Source organism: Myotis lucifugus, unplaced genomic scaffold (assembly GCF_000147115.1).
Source record: "Myotis lucifugus unplaced genomic scaffold, Myoluc2.0 scaffold_614, whole genome shotgun sequence".
Classification (NCBI taxonomy): domain Eukaryota; kingdom Metazoa; phylum Chordata; class Mammalia; order Chiroptera; family Vespertilionidae; genus Myotis; species Myotis lucifugus.
The window spans coordinates 386,298-410,966 of NW_005871662.1; the positions used below are offsets into that span (position 1 = coordinate 386,298).

The 24,669-nt window shown below is 57.4% G+C and overlaps 4 protein-coding genes across 4 annotated transcripts; 1 reads left to right on the top strand and 3 right to left on the bottom strand.

Annotated features, from left to right (window-relative positions):
• The first annotated feature begins 2,439 nt into the window (after positions 1 to 2,439).
• Positions 2,440 to 3,903, top strand: IQCF2 (IQ motif containing F2). Its single transcript, XM_006104853.1, has 3 exons — positions 2,440 to 2,613; positions 2,779 to 2,856; positions 3,529 to 3,903. Exons 1-3 carry the CDS (start codon positions 2,440 to 2,442, stop codon positions 3,901 to 3,903), a joined length of 627 nt encoding a protein of 208 aa, XP_006104915.1.
• A 2,673-nt stretch (positions 3,904 to 6,576) lies between these two features.
• Positions 6,577 to 7,014, bottom strand: LOC102434985 (IQ domain-containing protein F5; the record flags this gene model as incomplete). Its single annotated transcript, XM_023745996.1, has 1 exon — positions 6,577 to 7,014. A coding segment is annotated over one exon (438 nt), but the record flags the coding sequence as incomplete, so codon positions are not given.
• An 8,728-nt stretch (positions 7,015 to 15,742) lies between these two features.
• On the bottom strand, positions 15,743 to 18,005 carry LOC102435291 (IQ domain-containing protein F1). Its single transcript, XM_006104855.3, has 3 exons — positions 17,318 to 18,005; positions 17,132 to 17,194; positions 15,743 to 16,196 (listed from the first exon to the last, which is right to left on the bottom strand). Exons 1-3 carry the CDS (start codon positions 17,423 to 17,425, stop codon positions 15,750 to 15,752), a joined length of 618 nt encoding a protein of 205 aa, XP_006104917.1. The 5' UTR covers positions 17,426 to 18,005; the 3' UTR covers positions 15,743 to 15,749.
• Positions 18,006 to 19,759: 1,754 nt separating this feature from the next.
• RRP9 (ribosomal RNA processing 9, U3 small nucleolar RNA binding protein) lies at positions 19,760 to 24,427 on the bottom strand (the record flags this gene model as incomplete). The annotated part of the gene is made up of 12 exons (XM_006104856.2): positions 19,760 to 20,968; positions 21,080 to 21,153; positions 21,732 to 21,811; positions 21,892 to 22,037; positions 22,204 to 22,266; positions 22,341 to 22,475; positions 22,557 to 22,657; positions 22,995 to 23,087; positions 23,164 to 23,288; positions 23,801 to 23,927; positions 24,219 to 24,260; positions 24,341 to 24,427. Coding segments are annotated over 12 exons (1,167 nt in total), but the record flags the coding sequence as incomplete, so codon positions are not given.
• Positions 24,428 to 24,669: the final 242 nt, after the last annotated feature.

Here is a 24,669-nt window from a genome sequence, read left to right on the forward strand (position 1 = left end):
ACTGTGGTGCCAGCGAAATAAGCCAGTCAGAGAAAGACCACGATCACACGGTCCCACTCCATGTGGAATGCAATGAACACAATAAACCGATGAGCAAAACAGGTCCAGAGGCCTGGATGCAGGGAGCAGACGGACAGATCTCAGGGGGCGGGGGAAGAGGGGGTGTAGGGGACGGGACGAGATTAACCAAAGATCACATACGTATACGTGCACAACCCGTGGACACGGAAAATAGTCCGGGGGCGGCCTGGCGTGGGCAGGGGTTGAGTGGAGGGGAACAAAAAGGGGGGGATGGGGGGCAGGGATAATACTAACAACAACAAATAGCGGTGGTCATTGCCCAACCTTGTAAATATGCTAAAAATTACTGAACTGCACAAGTTTAAAGGTAAGTTTTGTTAACGTCAAAACATTCAAACCTGTAAAGAATTTTTGTGAGTTTATTTGAGCCAAACTGTTGACAATTGCCAGGAAGCAGGACCGCAACGGGGGTTGGGCTAGTGCTCCAGAGAACGCGGTTTTCACCCATTTTTATGCATTAGAATCAAAGGAGGAGCCGTAGGCGGGTCACATGAGCTCCATTGGTGATAGGTTAGGGAGGTGGGAGAAAGCAAAGTGAGTGTGTGTGTGTGGTGCAGGATAGTTAACCGTCAACAATTAACATGATGCCAATAACAATGAAGGACTTTGTGGTCTCTGTCCTGGCGCCCAGGGCATTTGGTTGTGCCCTGAGGGGTCCAGAAAAAAAAGGGAAGTTACAAGTTACCCTGACATTTCAAGGGTATGTTACCGTAGATGCAAAAAGACAGATAGGCTCAGTTACGGTAAAGATTGACCTTGTCAGGGAAGATGCCGGCCTAGGACATGACTACCCACCATCACTGCTTTTGGTTAAAGCTTAATTTCAGACCATCCTTTGTGGTGACTTCAGTTCTTCGAGTTTGCAAGACCGCCATGCAGGCCTTCCCTGAGCTGGTCAGGTCAGCATGTGGCCCCTTCTGTCTACAGTTTTATGCGTCGGTGAAAAGTTTTATGTGCATAGTCCATTTTCTTAGAAGGGACTCAGCATCATGATGGTCGCCTTTCGCCACAAGATCAATGACTTAGTCAAGATCCTGGCGAGACTCGCACTGACACGGTGGAAGCCTTGACGGAAATGTCCATCTTTTAAAAATACTTTTTTATTGATTTCAGAAAGAGAGAGAAACATCAATGAGAGAGAGAACCATTGATCCACTGCCTCCTGCATGCCCCCTACTGGGGAATGAAGCCCATAACCCAGGCATGTGCCCTGACCGGGAACCAACCCTGACCTCCTAGTTCATAGGTTGATGTTCAACCACTGAGCCACATCGGACGGGCAGAAATGTCTACTTCTATATATAAAAGCCTAATATGCCAAGTGTCCGATCGTTTGACAGGTTGACCGGTCGCTATGATGCCCACTGACCACCAGGGGGCAGACACTCTGACCGGTAGGTTAGCTTGCTGCTGGGGTCCGGCCGATTGGGACTGGGTGAAACAGCCGGACATGCCCTGGAGCCCTCCCGCAGTCCTCCCCGGCTGGCCAACCTCCCTCGGACACACCCAGGCCAAGGGACCCCACCGGTGCACGAATCCATGCCCTGGGCCTCTAGGCTTTAATAATAGCGTTGAATAGTTTGTCACATTGGAAATACCTAGATGGGTAAGTTTTTAACCCTTTGGATAGGAATCTACCTGGGTGTGGTGCCTTATTCTGGGTGGAATTTCAATAGCCTTCTTTGGTTTACTGTTTTCTAGATTCGTCTGGTCTCTGCTTCCTATGGGGTACTGGGGTGCTGAAACCCGAATCAGGGGAAGACAGGACATGCTAAGTCTGAGAAGACACTAGAACTGTCTGGAGATAACTGCCGTGGTCCCTCCCGCTCCCCCGGGGGCTGATACCATTGTCATTAGCCTAGTGATGAATGACAGGAAAGGGGCCCAGGCAAGGCCGACTGTCAAAGGCTTGTCACTTGGGCAGCTCTCCACTCCCCGGGGAGCCACCGGTCTATCCCCGCAGATCCCAGATCCCTGCGGGGAGGGCTGGACAGGGAGGAGACGAGCCCCGTCAGGGTGATGTGGGGAAGGTACTTGGCTGTCAGTCACACCCGGGAACAGGTCACTGGCCAGAATGGGCGTGGCCATCGCGAGCGCCCGGGAACTCGGGATACTTGACAAAGAAACCACGCTCTTGGCTTCGCTTGTGTTCTGGGCCCCCTCGGTGTGTGGCGCTGGACTCCCGGCTGGCCGGGCTCCCTCGTTCCTGCTTCCCGGCCTTGGACCACGTGGACCCCACACACTGGGCCGATGGGCTGGACCTGGCCTGCTGCCGAACTGGACCCGCTGCAGCCTGGAATGGACACTGGACACTGGCTTTGCGTCCGGCTCTACTGGAAGCCCGGCTGCGCTCCCGCGATGAACGGGGCTTCCGAGGCCCCGAGGTGTGACTCCACGCAAATGAAACCATCAATCCTCCTCTCCAGGCGGCGTGAGGACCCGGCACCCAGTGGGAAGCGGGTGCCGCCCATGTCCCCGCCAGCAGTCGGTCACGAGAAGGACATGCATGGGCCTGCCTGGAGGGGAGCCCCGGTGTGGGGGGCACTCGCGGGCGTCACCTGCCCTCGGAGCCCTGGGACAGCTCTGTCGCGAGGGAAGCAGGCAGGGCTTGCTTCTGAGGAAGACACGACAGGAGGGCAGGTGTCCTGAACCTCGTGTCATAATGCAATTGTGAGCTCATCGCTCTCTCCCTCGTAGGACTCCCGCCAGGCCAGGGGGGCAGAGACGTCCAGCCCAGCGAACCATCTGAAGACCGAGATGGGGGTCCAGTTTTGTGTAAGAGACACAGCCAGGTCTCCTCAGCTGGCCCGGGGTGGGCGGGAACCGCCCTGGACTTCAGAGATCTTGGGGAAAGAGGGGGTGTTGAGGCAGCGGGAGGCCCTCGAGAGAAGCCGCGTCTAACTCATCCGTGCATGTCTCCCGTTTAATGTTGAGGTCAGAAAGACGGCCATCCGATTTTAATTAAGATCAAGAATGAGGAAGAGATTTGTTATGTGATCTTACCAGAAGAGGAGCCGCCCCCGCGCCCGGTGCGTAAACCTCCTGTGATTCGGAAAAGCCCGGAGCGCTCGCCTCTGACCTCAGGCGCTGGCTCCTCCCCTCCACGCCCTGCTCAGCCTGGGCTGCGGGTCTGACTGTGACGTGAAGAGCGAACGGCCAGCCCGGCCGGCGGGGCCCAGGGGTTGAGCATCGGCCTGTGAACCAGGAGGTCCTGGTTCAATTCCCGATCAGGGCACATGGCCGGTTGCAGGCTCGATCCCCAGTGAGGGGCATATAGAAGGCAGCTGATCAATGATTCTCATCATTGATGTTTCTATCTCTTTCTCCCTCTCTCTTCCTCTCTGAAATCAAAAAATATATATGAGAGAGAGAGAGAGAGAGACCCTTGCAGCAAGTCCCAGGAGTTGGTGGCAGGGGCTTCCTGAGGTGTCTTTGGTCTCTGCCTAGGGAGGAAGATCGAGAGCGGCCAGGAGGATCCAGGCCTGGTGGCGGGGCCTGCTGGTGCGGCGGGCGCTGCTGCACGCGGCGCTGCAGGCCTGGGTCATCCAGCGCTGGTGGCGGCAGACGTGGCAGCAGCTGCTGCACAGGAGGCGGCGGGAGGCGCTGGTGAGCTACGCCATCCGGGAGAGGGCGGTGGTCAAGCTCCAGTCTTTGGTCCGCATGTGGCGCGTCCACTGGCGATACTGCCAGGTGCTCAACGCCATCTACGTCATCCGTGGCCACTGGCAGAGCCACCACTGCCAGACCTGCGCGCTCCTCCGGGGGCACTGCGTGGTCACGGCCACCCACCTGCAGTTCCACATCGAGATCACCAACCCCTGAGGCCGCGGGGCAGGGACACGGAGCCTCTGTCCCCAGTAAAGGTCTGACCTGATGTGCTGTCGTGTGGTCACCCCCAGGGAATGGAAAGGTTAGGACGCGGGCCTGCCGCCGCCTCTTCTTCCCGGGAAAACAAGTCCCGTGAGGTTCCCCGCTGCCTCCCGTGAGGCCCCGGTTCCGAACCAACAATGAACGGATGCTGCTGACTCGGTTATCAGACAGACACTGTGGTCCAGGTCTAAGCTGACACATGACAGAGCCAGTCCCCAGGGACACCCCTTCTGTAGCCTGTGGGGTCCTCTGCCCAGGAGAACGGGCTCCGGGCCCCTCTGTCAGCCTGGCGCCGGGACACGCCGACAAGGTCTCTCTGACCAGAACCTAGGAAAACGCCAGCTCCTGGCTGACTCCTGGGGGCAGGTGACAGCCGCAGGGAAGGGCAGGGGCTGGCCTCTGTGGGGCGGGGCACTGGGCATGCTGACGGGCAGGTGGGAACCCGGGCACTGGTAGGAAACGGGTTCGAGGCCCTTCATCTGCACCCACAATCCTCGCCCGCACTCCTCTCCCCGCGGCCGAGCGGCAGGCGGATTCCTCCGTGTTCCCCAAACCCCCGCCTTGTCTCCGTGCCTGCCGATCTCACCCTCGGCCAAGATGTCCCTCCCCGTCTCCCAACTCTTATGACTGACGACCCTTTGGATGCTCCCCGGCCGCCCGCCTCTGGTCACCGTCAACAGGCTGCTCTGTGGAGCGCTGTGATGTCGGCCTCTGTGCTGTCCTAGCTGCAGCCACTAGTCACGCGTGGCTGTGGAGGACGGTAAACGTGCTTGCTGCTGCCCGAGCCGGCAGGCTCAGTGGACGGAGCGTCAGCCTGCGGACTGAAGGGTCCCAGGTTCAATCCCCGGTCAAGGGCACCTATCTCGGTTGCAGGCTGCACCCCAGCCCCAGTCAGGGCACGGGCAGGAGGCAGCCAGTCAATGTGTGTCTCTCACATGATGTGTCTCTCCCCCTTCCTTCTACTCTCTCTAAAAAAATCAATGGGAAAATACTCTCAGGTGAGGATTAACAGCAGCAACATGTGCCTAGGAGTGCAGCTAAAGAATTGAATTTTTAATTTTGTTTCATTTAAATTAAGTTTCAATAGCTACTAACCATTCCATCGGGCGGCGTGGCGCTAGACCTCACCGTTACCAACCCTCTCCTCTTGCTCAGATGGCTTTTCCTAGAGCTGCATTCTCGGATTCCTTTCTTTTCTCTTTCCTGTTTACCTTTCAAATACCCCCAACAGAATGGAAAATGGTACAGATGCCACGGAAATTGGCAGAGCAGTTCCTCAAAAAATTAAAAGTAGGATTATACGGCCCGGCCGGCGTGACTCCATGGTTGAGCATCATTAACCTGTGAACCAGGAGGTCACGGTTCAACTCCTGGTCAGGGCACATGCCCGGGTTGTGAGCTTGGTTCCCCAGTAGGGGGCGTGCAGGAGGCAGCCGATCCATGATTCTCTCTCATCATTGATGTTTCTCTCTCTCTCTCCTCCCATCCTCTCTGAAATCAATAAAAATATATTGTGAAAGAAATTGAATTATCTGGCCCAGCCATTCCACTTGTGGGTACATACCCACAAGGATCTAAGGCAGCGTCTCAGAGGTCTTTGCGACTCATGTCCACGGCAGCATTAACGACTCACACCATCCGAGCGACGGGAGCTTCTCCCGTGCCCGTCCTCGGAGGAAGGGCCGGTCGGAATGTGGGCTCTGCACCGAGCGGAGAGGAGCCAGCCCGAGGAAGGAAGGGATGCGGACGCAAACCACGGCAGGATGAGCCTCGAAGACACTGGGCCACGGGAAAGAAGTCAGTCACAGAAGGACACACACTGTAGGGTTCCGCTCGTGTGAGGCATTTGATCAGTGAATTCCACGGGCAGGAAAGGCAGCCTGGCAGTTGCCGGGGGCTGGGGAGCGGGGAGGGTGGAGAATGCTTCCCAGAGTTTCGGTTCTGCAAGACGAATAACATTTCTGGAGACGGATGGTGCTGATCATTTCCAATACAAAGTGAATATACCAATGCCAATGAGCTGTCTACTTAAAATGGTACATGTTGTGTGGCTCAGGGGTTGAGCGTCGACCTATGAGCCAGGAGGTCACGGTTCCATTCCCAGGTCAGGGCACTTGCCCGGGTTGCAGGCTCGATCCCCCAGTGGGGGGGGGCGTGCAGGAGGCAGCCGATCAGTGATTCTCATCATTCATGTTTCTATCTCTCTCTTCCTCTCCCTTCTTCTCGCTCTAAAAATCAACTTTAAAAAAACAAAACATTTTTAAAAAATGGTAAATATTATGATATGTATATTTTACCACAATTTAACAAGAGTATATTTTAAAAGATGATACAGGTTGTAAAATGACTGACCATACCATTTATCCAGACCCCATGGGGGAGGGGAAAGGGGTGTCCCTGGTTGGCCGACTTGGCGCAGCCCCAAGGCTCCTGCCCAGGGCAAACATTGCTAATCCATCCCTGGCCCTGCTCCTCCCGCCCCAGGGGCTCCACCCTCCTCCGCACAAGACCCTGCCCCCCAGAACCCCGGCCGCTGCCTGGGCGCTGATTTAGAAGATGCCCGTATTTGCTGCCATGAGCTCGACGACCTCCTTGAAATGGATCTGACAGCCGGAGACGCGGGAATTACAGATCTGACATGTCCTTTATTGGGAGAGGGATGGACTGATGGATTTTGTAAACCTGCGAACCCAAAGAGATTTCGAGGTGAAGGTTCAGTTGCTTTTCTCTCATGTCGTAATTGCCCTGAATGCAGCCCCGGGTGGGGCAGTTGTGCCAGCGCCAGTACAGCTGGATGATGCGGGCGGCGTGCAGGACGCGGCAGTAGCGGAGGCGGACGAGCCACATGCGGACCCAGGACTGCAGCCTGACGGCCGCCCACTCCTTCCGCGAGTACTCCCTGAGGGCCGCCCAGCGCCCCGCCTCGTGCCGACCGGCCAGCACCCGCCGCCACCAGCGCTGGATGGTGCAGGCGCTGAGCGCGGCGAGCAGCAGCGCCCGGCGCACCAGGGTGCCCCGCCACCAGGCCTGGACGAGCACGGCCGCCGCCCGAGCGGCCGCTTCCTCCGGTGTCTCTGCCTGAGCGGTCGGCATGATCCTCCTCCTTCTGGTTGGTTCTGAGGAAGCTGGTCAGGAGGAGAAACACGGGACACTTAGGAACCCGCGTGTCCGCCCTCAGGTGCGCCAGGAAGGCGCCCCGATCCTCTAGCAACAGACACCCCTGCCCCGGCTGGTGTGGCTCAGTGGATAGAGCATCAGCCTGTGGACTGGAGGGTCTCAAGTTCGATTCTGGTCAAGGGCACAGGCCCCGGTTGGGGGCTCAATCCCTAGTGGGGGGGGGGGGCGTGCAGGAGGCAGCCGATCAATGATTCTCTCTCTCCCTCTCCCCTCCTCTCTGAAATAAAAATATTTTTTTAAAAAAGCTTAAACCCTAGTAAAGACATCAGTACAAAGTTCCACGTGCACACATCACACATGTCACACATGCACACACGTGCACACATGCTCACACGCATCAACATGCACACATGTGCACATGTCACACATGCACATGCGTGCACACATCACACGTGCACACATTCACACGTCACATGTGCATGTGTGTGCACACACATCACACATGCACACACATCACACATGCACACACATCACACATGCACACACACACGCTCCAGCCCCAGTCTTCCTGCACATTGGCTTTTGCATTCCCCACACACAGTCCCCACCTTGTAGCTCCCAACCCCGTGGGCTCTGGGTTCACACTCTTTGGCCCCCTCCCCGGCACAAGCACACACCTTGGCCAGACCCTCATCGCTCAGCCTGAGGAGGAGACGGGGGGAAGGACAGCCAGTCCCCGCTCACCCCGGCTCTGGGCGCGGGGACCATGCACCCGCCGGCCTGGCACACCCTGGGCTTATGCCTCCCGTCCCGGTGTCATGTTGAGAAGTGCCTCGTGCACTCGCTGGCGTCTCTCGACAGCACATGACATGGGCATCCACCTTTGGGTCACTCCACCGGGCCGCGAGGGCCAGAGATGTGACCAGTCGAAGCTCTCCCCAGCCCAGTCGAGTCTGAGCCCCACGGAAGGAGGGTGGAGTCCCTTCTCCGAGCTCTTCCCCTTCTAGCTCTGTTCGAGCAATGTGATCTCAGCATGATCTCCGATGGGAGATCATGACGAAATGCGGAAGGTTTGCTAACTTTCTGTAATCAGCGTCTAGAGCGGTGGTTCTCAACCTTCCTAATGCCGCGACCCTTTAATACAGTTCCTCATGTTGTGGTGACCCCCAATTTCATTCTTACAAATTGAACATAATGAAAGCATCGTGATTAATCACAAAAACATATGTAATTATATATGTGTTTCCCGATGGTCTTAGGCGACCCCTGTGAAAGGGTCGTTCGACCCCCAAAGGGGTCGCGACCCACAGGTTGAGACCGCTGGTCTAGAGAGAAACCATGGGAAAAAGTAAAAGTGCCCTCCCCCTCGACTGGGTGCCAAGTCAACCCCACGCTCAGCTTCCTGCCTGTCCTAGGACCTCACACCTGGGGAGAACCGCCCCCCCCGCCCCCCGCCCCGGGGAACTCTGGGCTGTGCACGCCCTCGGAGAAAGCTTGGGTGGATCTGAAAGCAACTCACAAAATCTTAAACGCTGGCTCGGGACTTGGGCTAGATGGTCAGATGGCCTCAGATCTGCACTGAATTACCCATGGTCAGGGGTTAGATGTTCCCATCCCTCTCGGGTCCGTGCTTCTCCAGCCACAGCTCTGGGGGCAGGAGAGATAAAGGGGGAGAGCCATGACGTCACAAGGGCACCTGTGACTCAGCACCAGGACCTTGCCCAGCAGCAGAGCCGCTGGAGGAAAACCTAGGACACCTGTCCTTTCTCTCCTGGCACAGTGGCCAAACACTGACCCAGGGACACAAAAGTACGTCATGATACGCACTAGAGCCTGGCTGGTGTCCACTCAACAAATTTAATTTATTTAAGCGACGATATCCTATATAATAAAACTCTAATATGCAAATCAACCGAACTGCAGAACGACCGGTCGCTATGACACACACTGACCACCAGGGGGCAGGCACTCAATGCAGGAGGTTTGTTTGAAGAGGAGGGGGAAAGGGAACTTTCTACTAATTATCCCTGGGTTGTAAACCAGCAGGGAGGAGGGTATGTATGTAAGAATGTAGCCTTGAGAGTAGCTTATGTTGTCCTTCAGTTTGAACAGAGAGGCTGTTTGAACCAGAGGAGCTAACAATCTTGGGGTTTAATTGCCAGGTGCTTCTCATATATTGCGAAAGGCCACAGCAAAAAAAAAGAAAAGAAAAGAAAAGAAAAAGGCCTTTCTTCCACTCGAAGAAGACCCACATCAGTCACCCAGAGTCTAGTCCAGTGATGGCGAACCTTCTGAGCTCGGAGTGTCAGCATTTTGAAAAACCCTAACTTAACTCTGCTGCCGTGTCACATATAGAAATTTTTTGATATTTGCAACCATAGTAAAAAAATATTTATATTTTTGATATTTACTTTATATATTTAAATGCCATTTAACAAAGAAAAATCAACCAAAAAATGAGTTCGCGTGTCATAGCTTCGCCATCACTGGTCTAGTCCCTCGTTCTAATGTCCTCGGCAAGATCAAGGGAGTAATGACATCCCTGCACTTCACAGTTGAGGAAAACGAAGTGCAGAGACCTTACCTGGCTCACCCTGGTCTCCCAGCCGATCAGCCACGGAGCCAACACTTGGTCCCAGCCCTGCCTCACTCAGAGACTCAGCTCTGACCATGGACCCCAGCATCGACATGCTTTTCCCATGCTTCCGAGTCTCATTGTTTCTAGAAGAAAAAAAAAATCCAAGAAACCTCCATCCTGAATCTTTAAAAATCAGCTAAGCAAAAGCTGCCAGACTGCAGAAAGGACACCTGGCATCGTGGGATTGGAGTGACGCATCTGTAAGCCAAGGAACTCCAGAGACGCCAAAAGCCCCACCAGGAGCCGGAAGGAAGCAAAGATCCTCCCCCAACGGTTTCAGAGGGAACACGGCCCTGCCAGCACCTCGATTCTGGACTCCTGGCCTCCAGAGAGTGAGACAACCAATGCCTGCTGCCCTGAGCCAGGCATGGATGGCACTTGGTTACGGCAGCCCTGGCAAAGGCGTGCAGGAGAAAACGAAGGCCAGGCTGCCCGCCCCCCCACACACACCCCCTCTCCCCGGCCTGAACTGGGAACGATTCTGAACGAGCCCTCACAGCTGCCACGCGTTCTGTAGGACTGGCTGGGGTCAGAGTACCGGTGTAACAGGTCAGCTTCGTTCCTCGCCCACTATCACACTCCTCACTTCCTTACGAGAGCACAGGCCAACTTCCACCTCAGAGTGGGTCTTAGGGATCCCGGCACAAGCCGAGCTGGCCCGTCGAACGCCCAGTCTGCCATCGGTTGCACACAGCAAAGCACCCAGTGTTTGGCGGGCCACACGCACTGCTAGGCTGTGGCTTATTCTCCGTGGCCAGGGCCTACCCATCGTGTCAAAACTGGAAACGGGGGGAACGTGGGCCCTGCACGTCTCACTGAAGACAAAGGCCGGCACGGTGCGCGAGGCGCAGGCACTCGGCTGCGCTCACAATACGGCGTCAGACCCTCTCCGCCCACAGGGTCCTGGCTCCCAAGAGAGCGCGGAGCATGAAGCGTGGCCGCGCTCCGCGTGGACGCTCATCCCAGCAGACTGTCTTCCCGAAAATAAAAGACGGGAGAGTCTGCCAGCAGCTTCCCAACTGCTCCTTCGTTCGCCGGGCGAGAGGAGATGTTGACGAGTGGCGAGTTAATTAAATCATGTTTAATTGTAGCCACTGGAAGAGAAAAAACCTGTGTCCGGAGAAAATAAACTTAACACTATTAGCCTTTCCGTGAGAGAGCAGTGCCAAGAGTTGAAGACACTGGGAATAAAATCAATAGTCAATTAAAGGCGAGCCAGATGGTTTCGAGTGGGTTTCCTTGGCTCCTAACAAGCCGGCAGATGTCGCCAATACCGCTCGGCTGTTGCCCGTCCAAGGGGGCGGCTGCCAACTTGGAAGTGACTGAAGGACCCAGGCTCTGTGAGGCGTCTGCATGAAACCAAGGCGAGTATTTGTGGGAGACGCTGAGAAAACACCAACTCACTACACCCCGAAGTGGAACCTGCTAAGATGTGAAAAAACTGATGGTGGTGAAAAGATGTGTGGAGCTTAAAAAAAAAAAAAAAAAAAAAGGCTGAGTTGGACAAACTTTATGAAAATATGAAGTGCTTAAAGCTTATGAGGCCCGGCCGGCGTGGCTCAGTGCTTGAGCGTCGGCCTGTGAACCAGGAGGTCACGGTTCGATTCTCATTCAGGGCACAGGCCCGGGTTTGCGGGCTCCATCCCCAGTGGGGGGCGTGCAGGAGGCAGCCGATCCATGATTCCCTCATTATTGATGTTTCTCTCTCCCTCTCCCTTCCTCTCTGACATCAATAAACATAATTTTTTAATAAAAAGCTTATGGATAGCCGAAACCGGTTTGGCTCAGTGGATAGAGCGTCGGCCTGCGGACTGAGGGGTCCCGGGTTCGATTCCGGTCAAGGGCATGTACCTTGGTTGCGGGCACATCCCCAGTAGGAGGTGTGCAGGAGGCAGCTGATCAATGTTTCTCTCTCATCGATGTTTCTAGCTCTCTATCTCTCTCCCTTCCTCCCTGTGAAAAATCAATAAAATCTATTAAAAAAAAAAAAGCTTATGGGCGTTCACTGTATCAGCCGCCAGTGTCTCCAGGAAGCTGACGCGTAGCCGTTTGCCACCGCTACAGGGTCCCCTTCAACGACCCCGGCACGTCTCCTCCCACACAGGTGGGCGCAGCCGGAAGCTGCCCTGGGGAGGACCTCCCCTCACCACTGCCCCGGGCTGCCCTGGAGGGAGGCTCCACTCAGCGGCTGCCTGCGGGGGTGGCACGCACATCCTAAGCTTCACATCCACACATCGGGCTCCGGCGTGTTCCTCTGTCTGCTGGTGCCAAGGGGCCCCGTAGGCCCACGGTCTGAGCCGAGGGGGGGGGTGGGGAGAACAGCGGGGTCACCTGAGAGTGTCGTGTAGCTGCCTCTGTCGCTTGTGTCGTTGGTTTCCCACGGTCTGTGCGCGTGGCCACCGGTGAGCTGAGGGAGGCCTGCCATGCTTCTTCAGACTCGAAGGGTCCAGGGGGGCCTGGGAATGCAAGTTTTGGGGGGCCATCAACCCAGGGGATCCCAGCCCACGTGTCAGACTTCCGTTCTTTCTCCCACCCGGATCTGGGCCCAGCACCCTACCTTGGTGGAGAGTTGAACCTTCGCGAGAGGTTGGCCACGTGTCCTGGCCTGGCCCTCGGCTTTCTCTGCCCTCGGCTTTCCGGGTAGATGAGAGCGTCTCCATAGGCTCGGAGGAGGCCGCTGCTTTTGCACTTGGAGTGTAATTGCCTTTAGATGCGCTCTGAGCCTCCTGTTATCTTGCTTAGAGCGTCAGTGGACCTAGAAGTAGCCATCCGACCCTCACAGCTAATTCCCTGTAACTTTAAATGCCCGCTGTGCACCCTAGCCCATGTGGCTGGGCCAGAGCGTTGTCCTGTGCACCGAAGAGTTGTGGGTTCGATTCCTGATCAGGGCACATGCCCAGGGTGTGGTGCCATCCCGTCAGTGTGTGTACCTCTCTCTCTCTCTCTCTCCTCTTCCTCTCTCTCTCAAATAGACAAAAACACCCTCGGCACTGGCCGGCAGACTCAGTGGTTAGAGCCTTCACACCTGAGGGTCTCGGGTTCGATTCCTAGTCAAGGGCAAGTACCTGGATTCCACATGTGGGAGGAAACCAACTGATGTGTCTCTCTCACGTCGGTGTTTCTCTCTCTCCTCTCTCTCTTCCCCCTCCCTTCCACTCTCTAAAAATCAATGGGAAAATATATCCTCACTCCTTGGGTGAGGATTAACAGCAGCAAAAACTAACTAAACACATGTCCTTGGGAAGGATTTTTAAAAAGAAATACACATATTTGAATAGAAAACTCCTGCCTCTAACAATACGTTTCACGGCACCTGTCCTCCGCGCTTCTGTCAGTGACCGTGCGCTGGCTCATTCTCCGGACGCGTTTTCTGTCACAGTTCACCTCCCAGAAGCACTTGGGAAAAGCCTGGTGGAAACTGAATTCACAAAGACGCCTGTCACTCGCCCGCACCCTGCAGTTCACCTCCCAGAAGCACTTGGGAGAAGCCTGGTGGAAACTGAATTCACAAAGACGCCTGTCACTCGCCCGCACCCTGGATGACAGTTGAGGTGGCGGTGCTTGGTGGACGGCCCCCCTTAGACACTGAATCGCATCAGTCGTGGGACCCCGCGGCGACCTGCTCACAGCCCCAGCTGGCTCACCTTGCACGCTCGGAGGGCTCCCCTTCTCCGCTCGGCTCTCCCTTCCCGGGAACCGCACTCAACCGTGACAGGAACTTCTGGGTCTGTGCTCCGTTCTTTTATTTACTTAAAAAAATTATTTTCAACATTTTTATTTTTAGAGAGAGAGGAAGAGAGAAACATTGCTGATCGGCTGCCTCCTGCACGCCCCCTACTGGGATCAAGCCCAAGACTGGGCATGTGCCCTGACCGGGATGGAGCGGCGCCCTGTGGGGCACGGGGGATGCCACCCTGACCAGGGCTTTATCTACTATTTGAAACCTTTTCCCTCCTCTGCCCTTTCGCGCTGCCCCCCAGGAGGACTCCTCGTGCCGCACTTCCCACTCGCGAGCCTGCACGTGGCTACCTCCCTCCTGTCCCTCCTGCCCATTGACCACGACCACGACCACGGCCACGGTGAGTTTGGCGCGGCTCCTCTCCGAGCCAGAGAAGGCTTTGTTAATGGAGGTTTGCTCAGCGCCACCAAGACGCCTCCCCCCACCGAGAAGACCAACTTCACTTCTGTAAAGAGCTGCTCAGGGCGCTCATGGCTGCTGTGTTTCTTGTGTTGAATTGAGGGGCTCTTTCATGCCGCTGGTTTCCTCCAAAGCTTGTGATCCGTAGTTGGGTGCTCACCTTTATATATATATATATTTTATTGATTTCAGAGAGGAAGGGAGAGGGGGAGATAGAAACATCAATGATGAGAATCATTGATCAGCTGCCTCCTGCACGCCTCCTACTGGGGATCGAGCCTGCAACCTGGGCATGTGCCCTTGATGGAATTGAACCCAGGACCCTTCAGTCCACAGGTGACGCTCTATCCACTGAGCCACACTGCCTAGGGCTTGTCGCTGTGTTTTTTAATTGAAATCTCAGTGTCCACGCATCCTTTCATTTTCCTCTTTCTCCTTCCTGAACAACTCCGTCTGACAGGCATTGGGCTGGACAGGGTGTCCTAGGTGTACCTGGGGGTGGGGGTTAAGAGCCACCATGGCCTGGAGCAGGTGTGGATGCCAAGGGGGTGAGGAAGGTGTTGGCATCGAGATGTGCCCCACACGGGGCCCTGGCAGAGAGGAGTCCACACAGGGGCCTGTTGGCACCGAGGGTCAGACCCAGGCTGGTGGGGGGTTCACGGACGCGGTGGTAACCGGTATCGCACCTGGGCGGGGTGGAGGGCACCCTCAGTGGTAAAGTCAGGAGGGCACCTGGCAATTCCCATCAGCCACGTCGGTGAGCGGAGCCTTCACACGGGACAGCGGTCAATGTGGGGAGCGGGAACCTGAGCCACAGGAGGGGGTGATGGCCCGGCCAGGGGGCTCAGGCAGGGAGGGGCAGGGCCCGCACAGGACAGAGGCAGCTGCGGGAGGTGGGGACAGACAGGGGAGATCAAATCCGAAGATGGATTCGGGGAGTGGGAGGCAATGTGACGGACAAGTTCTGTGCCGGACACGGGAGTGGCAATGTGACCAGGAGACCTGGTGACGCCTGGGTTTTAGACGGGGCTGGAGGCACCAGGGTGATGGCGGGTAGGAAGGTGTGCGGACCTGGGCTCCCTGTCTGTTCCCCGAGGGCCGGGACAGGCAGCGCCCCCACCACGATGCACCGGGTGTGCGCGTTATGCAGCGGCCCCCACCCAGGAACGCCGTCTGTCCCTGGCTGCCAGTGTTCAAGGTTTGTGGTGCGACTGTCCTTGTTCTGATGCTGACGTAGATTAGGTGGTACCCGGCCCGTTCCCACGGGAGCTGCTTTCAAGGGCGCAGCCTGGAGGTGGTAGCGCGGCGTTGAGACCCCTGGACGGCGCGTGTGATGGGCCCAGGAAGGCCTCTGTTCACTTCAGATCCCGGTGGGCGGGGGCAGAGATCGCCCGTCTTGGTCCCCGGGACCAGCCTCCTGTGTGAGCTCCCTGCTGGCTGACCTGCGCCCAGGAGCCTGGAGCCATCGGCCTCTTCCTTTGGGGTCTCCCTACCTGTGGGTACCGGGGCCCGTTTACGAGCCACAGGAGCCTGGATCCCAGAGTTTGGGGGGTGGGCTCCTGTCAATCATGGGGGTGGGAGACCAAGCAGACCTGGGTGGGCAAATCCCTGGCAAACGTGCGGCCATTGCTGTTACCACCCTCCCACCCTCTGGCTTCCATGACCCACAGCCTTGGGCGTCGCACTCTGCAGACCCAACACCGGTGCTCCGAGTCGGCCGGCGTGGCAGACCTGTGCCCCCAACTCGCCCACCAATCCCAGCCTCTGCTCAGACGGGCAGGGGCTCCAAGTCCCTCTGACGATAACCCTGCCAGCTCCTCTGAGCGGGCGTAGGAGGCGCTCAGTGCCCGCCGTCTGCCCTGCCCTCCGGGAGCTGGTCGGACACACAGGCGGGGACGGACCGCGTCACTGCTTTACTGGGAGGGGAATACACTCCGACACGATGCAGGGCTCCGAGCCCAGCACGATCTCCAGCTCCAGGTGCAGCTGGTTGGCCGTGACTCGGTAGTGGCCCTTAATGAAGCCCCGGGAGCTGCAGGGCCGGCACCGCCAATAGCCCTGGATGATGCGGGCGGCGTGGAGCAGGCGGCAGTAGCGCAGGCGGATGCGCCACATGCGGACCCAGGACTGCAGCCTGACCGCGGCCCACTCCTTCCGGGTGAAGGCCTCCAGCACCGCCCGCCGCCGCGCCTCCAGTGCCCTCATGCGGATCTGCTTCCACCAGCGCTGGATGGTCAGGGCTCCGAGGGCCGCGAACAGCAGGGACCGGCGCACCCGGATGCCCCGCCACCAGGCCTGGATCCTCACCACTTCTGGGTCGCGAGGGGGGGGCCTACTTTTGTATGGTAAGATCTTGCAAGAAAAAAAAAAAAAGAGGCCGTTCAGATCCGGGGGTTTGCCACGGAGGGACCCAGACTCCCTCTCAGTAATCACCCCTCCTCCCGGCCTCAGAAACACTGGGCAGGGCCCTGACTGGAACCAGAGGCCAAGCCGGTGTCCTGTCTCTGTCCCTCCCTGGCTGACGGACATGGACACACTGACCTCTGAGCCTCGTTGTTCCCATCCATAAAATGGGATCACATCGGCCCTGGCGGCCAGTTTCATGTGACTCTAGGAGGCCAGCCAAGGGCAAGAGCACCATGAGCTGTCGGTCAAAGGGTGACCCTGTTTACCTGCCCAGGATCCATGACCCCTCCCCCCAGGCCCCACCCGCCTCCTGGAGAAGGGGCATCTTTTGCTAATTCTGCCCTTTCGTCTTTCACCCCAACTCCAGTCCACAGCATGCTCTCTTCCCCTGCATGCCACAGTATGAAGTTCCCTCCGGCCCTGGCCGGTGGGCCTCAGTGGTTAGAGCGTTGGCTTGTGCACCAAAGGGTCACAGGTTCGATTCCTGGTCAAGGGCACATACCTGGGTTGGGGATTTGCTCCCTACCCCGTTCAGGGCAGGTGCTAGAAGCAAACAATGATCTCTCTCTCTCTCCCTCTCTCCCTCTCTCTCTCTCCCTCCCTCCCCTCTCCTGCCCTCCCTCGCACACTCTCTGAAAAGCAATGGGAAAAGTATCCTCAGGTGAAGATCAACCAAAAGAAAGTTTCCTCCACGCCAGGCCATGCTTGCAGCTCCACCGCCCATCTCTTCCCCATCCTCACTTCCCCACTTTAATCCTAACGAACAGGCAAACATACATGCACAAGCTCGCAGCCCTTCCCCAGGCCCCTTCTCCTGTGCGGGCCACTCCATTCCGCAGACCCAGCCCCGCCCCCCAGCCGTGTGTCTGGGGGAGTCATACTTTTTTGGGTCCTTCATTAGCATTATCCACTTTCTTTGCCTCAACTGTATTCGCATTGTTCGCCTGAAAAAGGAATGGGGGAAGAGGACAGAGGAGGAGTTGGTTCCTGTCCTTCGCTCTGGGCCACGCAGAAGACACCAGCCACCGGCCCTAGGAGACAGGCCGGACCCCGGACAGGGCGCCTACCTCCGCCTCGGCCTCTAGGGCCCGCGGTGCTGGGGGCGAGCCCGTTGGCTCCCCCTGCGGCTGAGGCTCCTCTTCCGCGAGTTCGTCAGCGTTCTCAGGCTGGTCCATCTCCTGCTATCAGCAGTTGGGGGGGAAGGAGAGATTCTCCCTTCAGTATCCCACAGTCCTCAGCTTCCAGGGCTCCCAGCGTATTCAGGTGTCAGGGCGCCCCCTCATCCTGTGGGGACACCCCTAAAAAGCCTGCATCTGTCTCTTACCATTGGTCCCACATGGGTTGGGTGTAGATGGTTCAAATCCCCTCAGGTCTGTTACTCCAGCCACGGCATGGGGAAAGAGTGTGTGTGTGTGGGGGGAGCTATGATGTCATAAGGGCAGCTATGACTCAGGAACCAGGATGGCTCCCAATTGCTGAGCCCCCTCCAGGAAAAGACAGAGGTCTCTTCATTCTTTTCTGCTGGAAGTGGCCAAAGCCCAGACACCAGAAGTACTGGCCCACTGACGTAAAGGTGTGAAAGATGACCCTCCCCAACTGGAAAAACTGGGGATTGATCTAATAGTTTACCGTCCATCCATACTCTAGAATACTATGTAGCTGTTAGAAAACAATGAATTTGATCTATATGTCCTGATGTGGAAGTATATCCAAGATGCATTTTTATAAAAAATATATTTTTATTGATTTCACAGAGGAGGGAGAGGGAAAGAGAAACATTAATTATGAGAATCATTGATCGGCTGCCTCCTGCACACCCCCTACTGAGGATGTAGCCCGCAACCTGGGCATGTGCCCTGACCAGGAATCGAACCATGACCTCCTGGTTCATAGGTCAATACTCAAGCACTGAGCCACAGCCGGGCTCAAGATGCATTTCTAAGTGAAAAAAGTTGAAGATCAGTATGACTCCATTTAAGTAAATAAAACCATCAAGATACATAATTACCATGAACCAGGAGGTCACCGTTCAATTCCAGGTCAGGGCACATGCCCAGGTTGTGGGCTCGATCCCCAGCAGGGGGGTGTGCAAGAGGCAGCCGATTGATGATTCTCTCTCATCATTGATATTTCTATCTCTCTCCCCCTCTCTTTTGCTCTCTCTGAAATCAGTAAAAAGTATTTTTTTTTAAGTTGCATTACATTTAGGGGAAGAAAAGTTAACATGACAGATAAAATAAAAAGCACCCCCAAAATTGAAAGACACAGGGCAATAAACAAAAATCTATTTCTACACATCAATAAACAGTTGGCAAATTCTTGATATAGAAGTGCAAGGTTAAAGATTTACATCATCTGATTTCAAGACAATGGTTCACTGTCTTGAAAAACGATCAAGTTACAGTAATCCAGACAACGTGGTTTTAGTGTGTAAGAAGAGACAAACAGGTCAATGAAACAGAATGAAGAAGCCAGAAACAGACTCACATTTACAGCCTATTGATTTTTTTTAATGTACCAAGATAATTCCATGCAGAAAGGAAATGCATTTTTCAATGGGAAAAAAAATTTGACCCTTATCTAATATCATAGACCAAAAAAAAAATTAATTCAAGATCTACCATAGGCCTAAACAAAAACTGAAGCTAAAACTATAAAGCTTATAGAAGAAAAGCCATGGGAATTCCTTTGTGATCCTGGAATCAACGAAGACAGGATAGAGCACAAACTCTAAAATATTGACAGACTGGCTTTGTCCAAATTAAAACTGCTCATCAAGACGGCACTCTTCCAAAGCCACAAGCTTAGGAGAACTTCAGCACGTAGATCTGACAAAGGACTCATAACCAGAACACAAGATGTTCTACAACACGATAAAGACACGCAACCCAATAAAAATGGTCAAAAGGCTTAAGCCCATACATCATAAAAGATCTTCAAACGGCCACGAAACACATGGAAAGTTGCTCAACACCCTTACTTATCAGGGAAAGGCAACATTGAAACCACGGTGGGTTAACGCAAGGCACCCATTAACGATGGCAAAACATAAAGGAAAAACATGGGAACCACTGCTGACAAGAAGAAACCACCAGTTTGGAAGTCAGAGTGGCTGTTTCTGATAACAGGAAGCGCGGACCTTCGCCCACTGCATGACTCAGCCCCTCACTCCCAGGTATGGTTTACTCGGGAGATTTACTCGGGAGACAGCGTGCATGTTCCAAGGCTTGTACAGGAGCATTAGAACGCCCGTCGCATTATAATCATAAAAGCCAAATACTGGGAACGAGTCGAATGTCTACGGAGTGGGGTTTTAGTATACTCATAAGATGACGCATTAAACAATAAAAAGCAAAGAACTAGTTAATGACACATGCATTGACATGGATATATCTTTTTTTTCCAACTCCAGTTTACATTCAATATTATTTTGTATTAGTTTCAGGTGCGGCCTGGGTGTAGCTTACAGTCATCATGTTGCGAAAAGAAAGCCAAACCAAAACACAAAGCACTGTTTAATGCCATTTATATGAAGTTTTAAAACATGCAAAACTGATATACAGTGATGGAAACCAAGCAGTGCTTGCCTCTGAGAGCTGAGATTCATTAGAAAGAGGCACGAAGGAGCTTTCTGGGAAGATGGAAATGTTCTGTATGCTGATGAGGTGTAGATTATGGGATATATCCATTTGCAGAACTCATTTAACTGCCCATTTGAAATTTCTTCATTCGACTATACATAAATTATACCTTGATATTTTTTTTTTAGATGAAGTTAAAATAAAAACAAAAAAATTACTCCCTAGGGCTGTGCCAATAGGAAATGGTTCACATCTTAGGGGCATCTCAGTGTTGCTGGCGTGTCACTCAGGAGGTAAGTTTGTCATCAATGAGCTCATTCTGAGACAGGACATGGGGAGTGAATCCCATGGGCATCCCCTAATCCTACACGATTTTTAGGCCTTCAGTCCGAGCCAGACCTCCTGGCCCAGGGAACTGAGGCAGGGGCAGGTGTGAGGGGGCAGGAGGGGAGCCATGTGGCTCTCCCCCGACCCCGGGTTAAGGGATCCCTAACACTCCTTCTCATCCCCCCGAGGGGACGTCAGTGCCGCCTGCACCTCCAGCTGCCTGGCCACCTGCTTGCCCACTCCACCCCACGCAGGAGCGCATCACCCAGTGGGTGAAATCAGGGGCCTGAGCCAACATTCCTGACACACCCACCGCAGGGTCACGGCCGGCCGGCTCCTGGAGGGCACCCAGCCTCACTGCCCCGTCCCAGGCAGCACCTGCAGTCGCCCTCCCCGGGGCGTCCGGCCTGAGGGGGCAGGTCAGCCTGACTTGGAGGCCTGGCTGTCTTCACGTCACTCAGACCCACCGCCTGCCCCCGAGGTCACTGAGGGTGCGCGGGTCCAGGACCAGGAGCGCCGAGGGCCTGTCTACAAGTTCCTGGCGGAGGGCAAGCAGCCCCCCAGCCGGCAGAGCAGACAGACTGCGGAGCGTGGCCCTCCCCAGGCCCTGCCACCCCTCCCCCCAGGCAAGAAGGGCAGGAGACAAGGCCCAAAAGAGGAGACTTTTAATACAAGAGGGCAGGGCGGGCGGGAAGGACTTAAATAGGGGACGGGCGTCAGGAGCCTGCGGCCGTGGGCCTGGGGGCCCTCCGCAAGGGGATGATGCACACGGAGTTCCGAGCCTCTTTGATCCGCCACCATCGGCCCAGCCTGCGGGGCGAGGGAGAAGCTGAGGCCGGGGCAGCCCCCAGTCCCAACCCAGGTCCCACCCAGCCGCCAGCCAGTGCCCTTCCCCACCCTCCCCTCCAGGGCGCCTCTTACCTGTGCTCCTGCCCCACCCCGGCCACCAGGAAGTCCCCGGCGCTGGAGAACTTGAGGCTATTGATGAAGCCCACCTGGGAAAGGGGGTGATGGCAGAGGGATGAGCGCGCCCCCCCCGCCCCCCCACGGCCTGCACATCAGGGTCGAGGCTTGGCCTTAGCTGACCTGCCTTCCACCCCTGCTCCGCCTCCTCCCGCCCCCCAACCAGCCATCACCCCTGGGCTGGGGCCTCGGCCTCCACACGAGCTTTGTGAGGACTAAGGAGACAGTGTACGCCAAGCACGTCAGTGTGGCCCAGGGCCAGGCTCCTGGCTGTGGGGCCTGGAGACCCCATTGCCATCACCCTTGACCCAAGCTCTGCACTTCACCAGACGTCACTGACAGACCTGCCACTCTCCCCGCGGTCACCCAAGTGGGCGCCCCAGCTCAGCATCAACCTGGCACTGCCACAGAGCCCATCGCAGGGCCGGGCCGCCACACCTGTGCCCGTGGGCTCCCTGCCTCGTACCCAGCACCCAGGGGGGAGGGAGAGGAAGGAGCAGGGAGGGTTCTGCCGGGCCCCGGGCTAGGAGAGGAGGCTCCCTCCTGCTAGAAAGACAGTCCAGGGACCTTGGGGTGCGGCCAAGATGGCCGGGCACTCAGGCCCACTCACCAGGGGGATGTCGCAGAGAGGGTCGAGCTGCCGGAAGCCCTCCCCGCACCGCCAGAGCCGCACGCAGGCGCTGTGGGAGCCTGGGGGGGAGGGCGACAGTGAGCACCGCACCAGCCGGGGCCCCCTCTGCCCCAGGGCACTCACCACCCAGGACGCTCACCGGTGGCCACGAGGTCTGTGTTGAGCAGGGCGGCCACTGACGACACCCAGAAGGGCTGCTCCAGGCCCGGCTCCCCCCGCAGCCCGTGGGCCTCCCGCTGCAGGGCAAGCGGCCGCTTCTTGGAGAGGCCCCACAAGGCCAGGGAGCTGGGGACAGGGAGCACAGTGAGGCCAGGCAGGCAGGCAGGGCACACCGGCCGGGACGCAGCAGGTGACCTGAGCTCTCCCCCGTCAGCGTCTGCACCTGTGAACCCGTTACAACTGCTGCCAGGCAGGGGCCCAGGGGCTGGGCCGTGGGGGGGGCACCTCTTACCCGTCGTCGGCGCCCGACACCATGTGCTCCTCGTTGATGAGCTGAATGTTGTCAATGGAGCCCCTACGAAAGGAGCAGTGAGGGGTGCCCCCTACGGGCGCGCCCGCCCCCATGCCCGGCTGTCCCCGCAGCCTTACTGGTGGCCGTAGAAGACGAGCTGGGACTCCTCAGGGATCTTCCACACGCGCACGGTGCCGTCCCGGCCGCCCGCCGTCACGCAGCACTCCCTGCTCAGAGCGTCCAGCGCAGCCACCGCGTCCTGGTGCCCGAAGCTGGAGGGGCACAGAGCCTGGGTCACCCACGATCGCGCACGTGCGCACGGGCACACGCACACCCTCCCCACACGCACTCACAGCGTCTCCACGTAGGAGTTCTCCGCCACGTTCCACACCTTCACCGAGCGGTCGTGGGACGTGCTGTAGAGCTGGTGGGTGCCTCGGCGGAACGCCAGCCCCTGGGGGGCACAGAGAGAGGGCAGAGGCTGGGCTGCAGGCGGCAGAGGGCACAGGGAGCCAGCTCCCCGGGCGGCTGTGGGCCACTTCTGTGCCACCCTGCCTGCAGGCGGCGGCCGCTCACCTGCCCTCACCTGCCCTGGCAGCGGCAGTCTTCCCAGAGGCTCCCTGCTCCGGGGGCAGCTCCACCCAGCCCCCCGGCTCTCTCCCGTCATGACTGACCACGCCACTCACTGCGCCAACGTGCAGGCTCCCGGCTCCCTGAGCCTCAGCCACCCCATCCCCAGGCCCGGCCGCCCGGCGCTCCCTGAAGGTCCCGCACGGAGGCCCACTCCTCACCGACACGGCGTCCCGGTGCCCCGTGAAGGTGTACAGGTGCCTGCAGCTCGGGGCCTCCCAGATGAGGATGAGCTTGCTGCGGTCGCCCGAGGCCTGTGGGGAGGAGGACAGTGGCCACAGGCGCCCGTGTGCCCAGACCTCTCACCGCCCCAGGGCCCACCGGCCTTACCAGGTACTTGCCGTCGGAGGAGATGGCCATGCAGAGCACGTGGCTGCTGTGGCCGGGGGGCTGCCCCTCCGCGCCCTTCTTGGCGCGTGGGATCACGTGAAGCTTCCGTCCACTCTCCACGCTCCCTGCTCGGGGGAGAGAGGCGGCTGGGATAGGCGAGAGGCCTGGTGCCACCCCCTCCAGGGCAGCGTGGGGCCCTGGACAAGCCCTGGCCTCAGGTCAGATCTGGCTCAGCCCCTGAGAGGTCACCTCAGTTTCCTCATCTGTGAAGTGGGGACAATACCCTAAAGGGCAGCCATGCAGCCCCGGAGGAGGGAGGGAAGTGCTTTGGGATGGACGGTTCTCCTGCTCCTGTGGGCGGAGGCCGGACCCAGGAGGCCGGGACAGGGTCCTCTAGTCCAGGCCCCGCAGCACGGACCCCCGACTCCTGCCGCTGCTCCCATCTCAATGACGGTGACGGGGAGCTCAGGAGCCCCTCCTGGGCAGAAGCTGCCACAGTCACCCAGAGACTTCTGGGGACACACCTGCTTCCAGAAGCTTCCCCATCAGGCCTTAGGTTGTCCTGATTCCTCCTTCCACCCAGACCAGCCCCCGCAGATGGTCACTGGGGGCTGCACCCCGCCAGGCACTCACTCACACTTAATGATGGTGCAGTCTTTGGCGGCGGAGAAGATGGCCAAGTCGTCGGGGGTGATAACCAAGCATGTGATGGAGAGCTGGTGGCCCCGTAAGACTCGAATGTCGGCCGGGGCTGGGGCCTGGATCTGGGCAGGCAGGACTGGGTCACTGCGACTGGGGGGAGGGAAGCACCCCCACCTACACACTCCCATCTACACGCGCGCGCGCGCGCACACACACACACACACACACACACACAAACACACCACCCTTCCCCATCTCCCCACCCAGAAGGAAACCAGACCCAGGGCTGCAAGCCCACCATGTCCCTGAGCAAAACCCCGCAGCCTGAGTCCCCAGTTGGGTCATCTGCCCAACAACCCAGGTGGGACCCCCAATTCCCTCCCATCTTACACCCACGTGCCCCGCCCACTCACCTCCTTCGCCACCGCCTTCTGCAGCCTACCCCTCTGCTCGAGCTGCAGGGAGAGGACTGGGTGAGGGCCCCCGAGCCAGACCAGCCCACGCCTTCCTCCCACCACTGGGCCTCCACACGCACCACGTCCTCCTTCAGGCGCCCCGCCACCTGGTCCTCCTCAAACTCGCGGGCCTCGGACTTCTCGTCCTCTGTGCCGGGCAGAACAGACTAGTAAACCAGGGCAAGACCCGCTTGGCTTTCCCTTCCGATCCCCACCCACCACCTCAGTCCCGGGCCCCAACATGGGGGCCCTGTCCCCCGGGAAGTCCAGGCTGCCTCGGGCACAGGGGAGGCAGGGCCAGTGTCTCCTCCTGCCCACCCCCTGCCTTTACTTACCAGATCTGTCTACCCCTCCCCCCCAGGTCACCCATGAGACACACCCCCCGGCACAGGGCACGCCCACTGGGCAC

What these genes read in the sequence shown, in the direction of transcription:
- IQCF2 (XM_006104853.1), top strand. Translation starts at nt 2,440, where the DNA reads ATGAACGGGGCTTCCGAGGCCCCGAGGTGTGACTCCACGCAAATGAAA. An exon ending in CTGCCTGGAGGGGAGCCCCG is followed by an intron (nt 2,614 to 2,778) that starts GTGTGGGGGGCA and finishes TCTCCCTCGTAG; the next exon opens with GACTCCCGCCAGGCCAGGGG. An exon ending in AGATGGGGGTCCAGTTTTGT is followed by an intron (nt 2,857 to 3,528) that starts GTAAGAGACACA and finishes GTCTCTGCCTAG; the next exon opens with GGAGGAAGATCGAGAGCGGC.
- LOC102435291 (XM_006104855.3), bottom strand. Translation starts at nt 17,425, where the DNA reads ATGGACCAGCCTGAGAACGCTGACGAACTCGCGGAAGAGGAGCCTCAG. An exon ending in CCCTAGAGGCCGAGGCGGAG is followed by an intron (nt 17,195 to 17,317) that starts GTAGGCGCCCTG and finishes TTCCTTTTTCAG; the next exon opens with GCGAACAATGCGAATACAGT. An exon ending in CTAATGAAGGACCCAAAAAA is followed by an intron (nt 16,197 to 17,131) that starts GTATGACTCCCC and finishes TTTTCTTGCAAG; the next exon opens with ATCTTACCATACAAAAGTAG.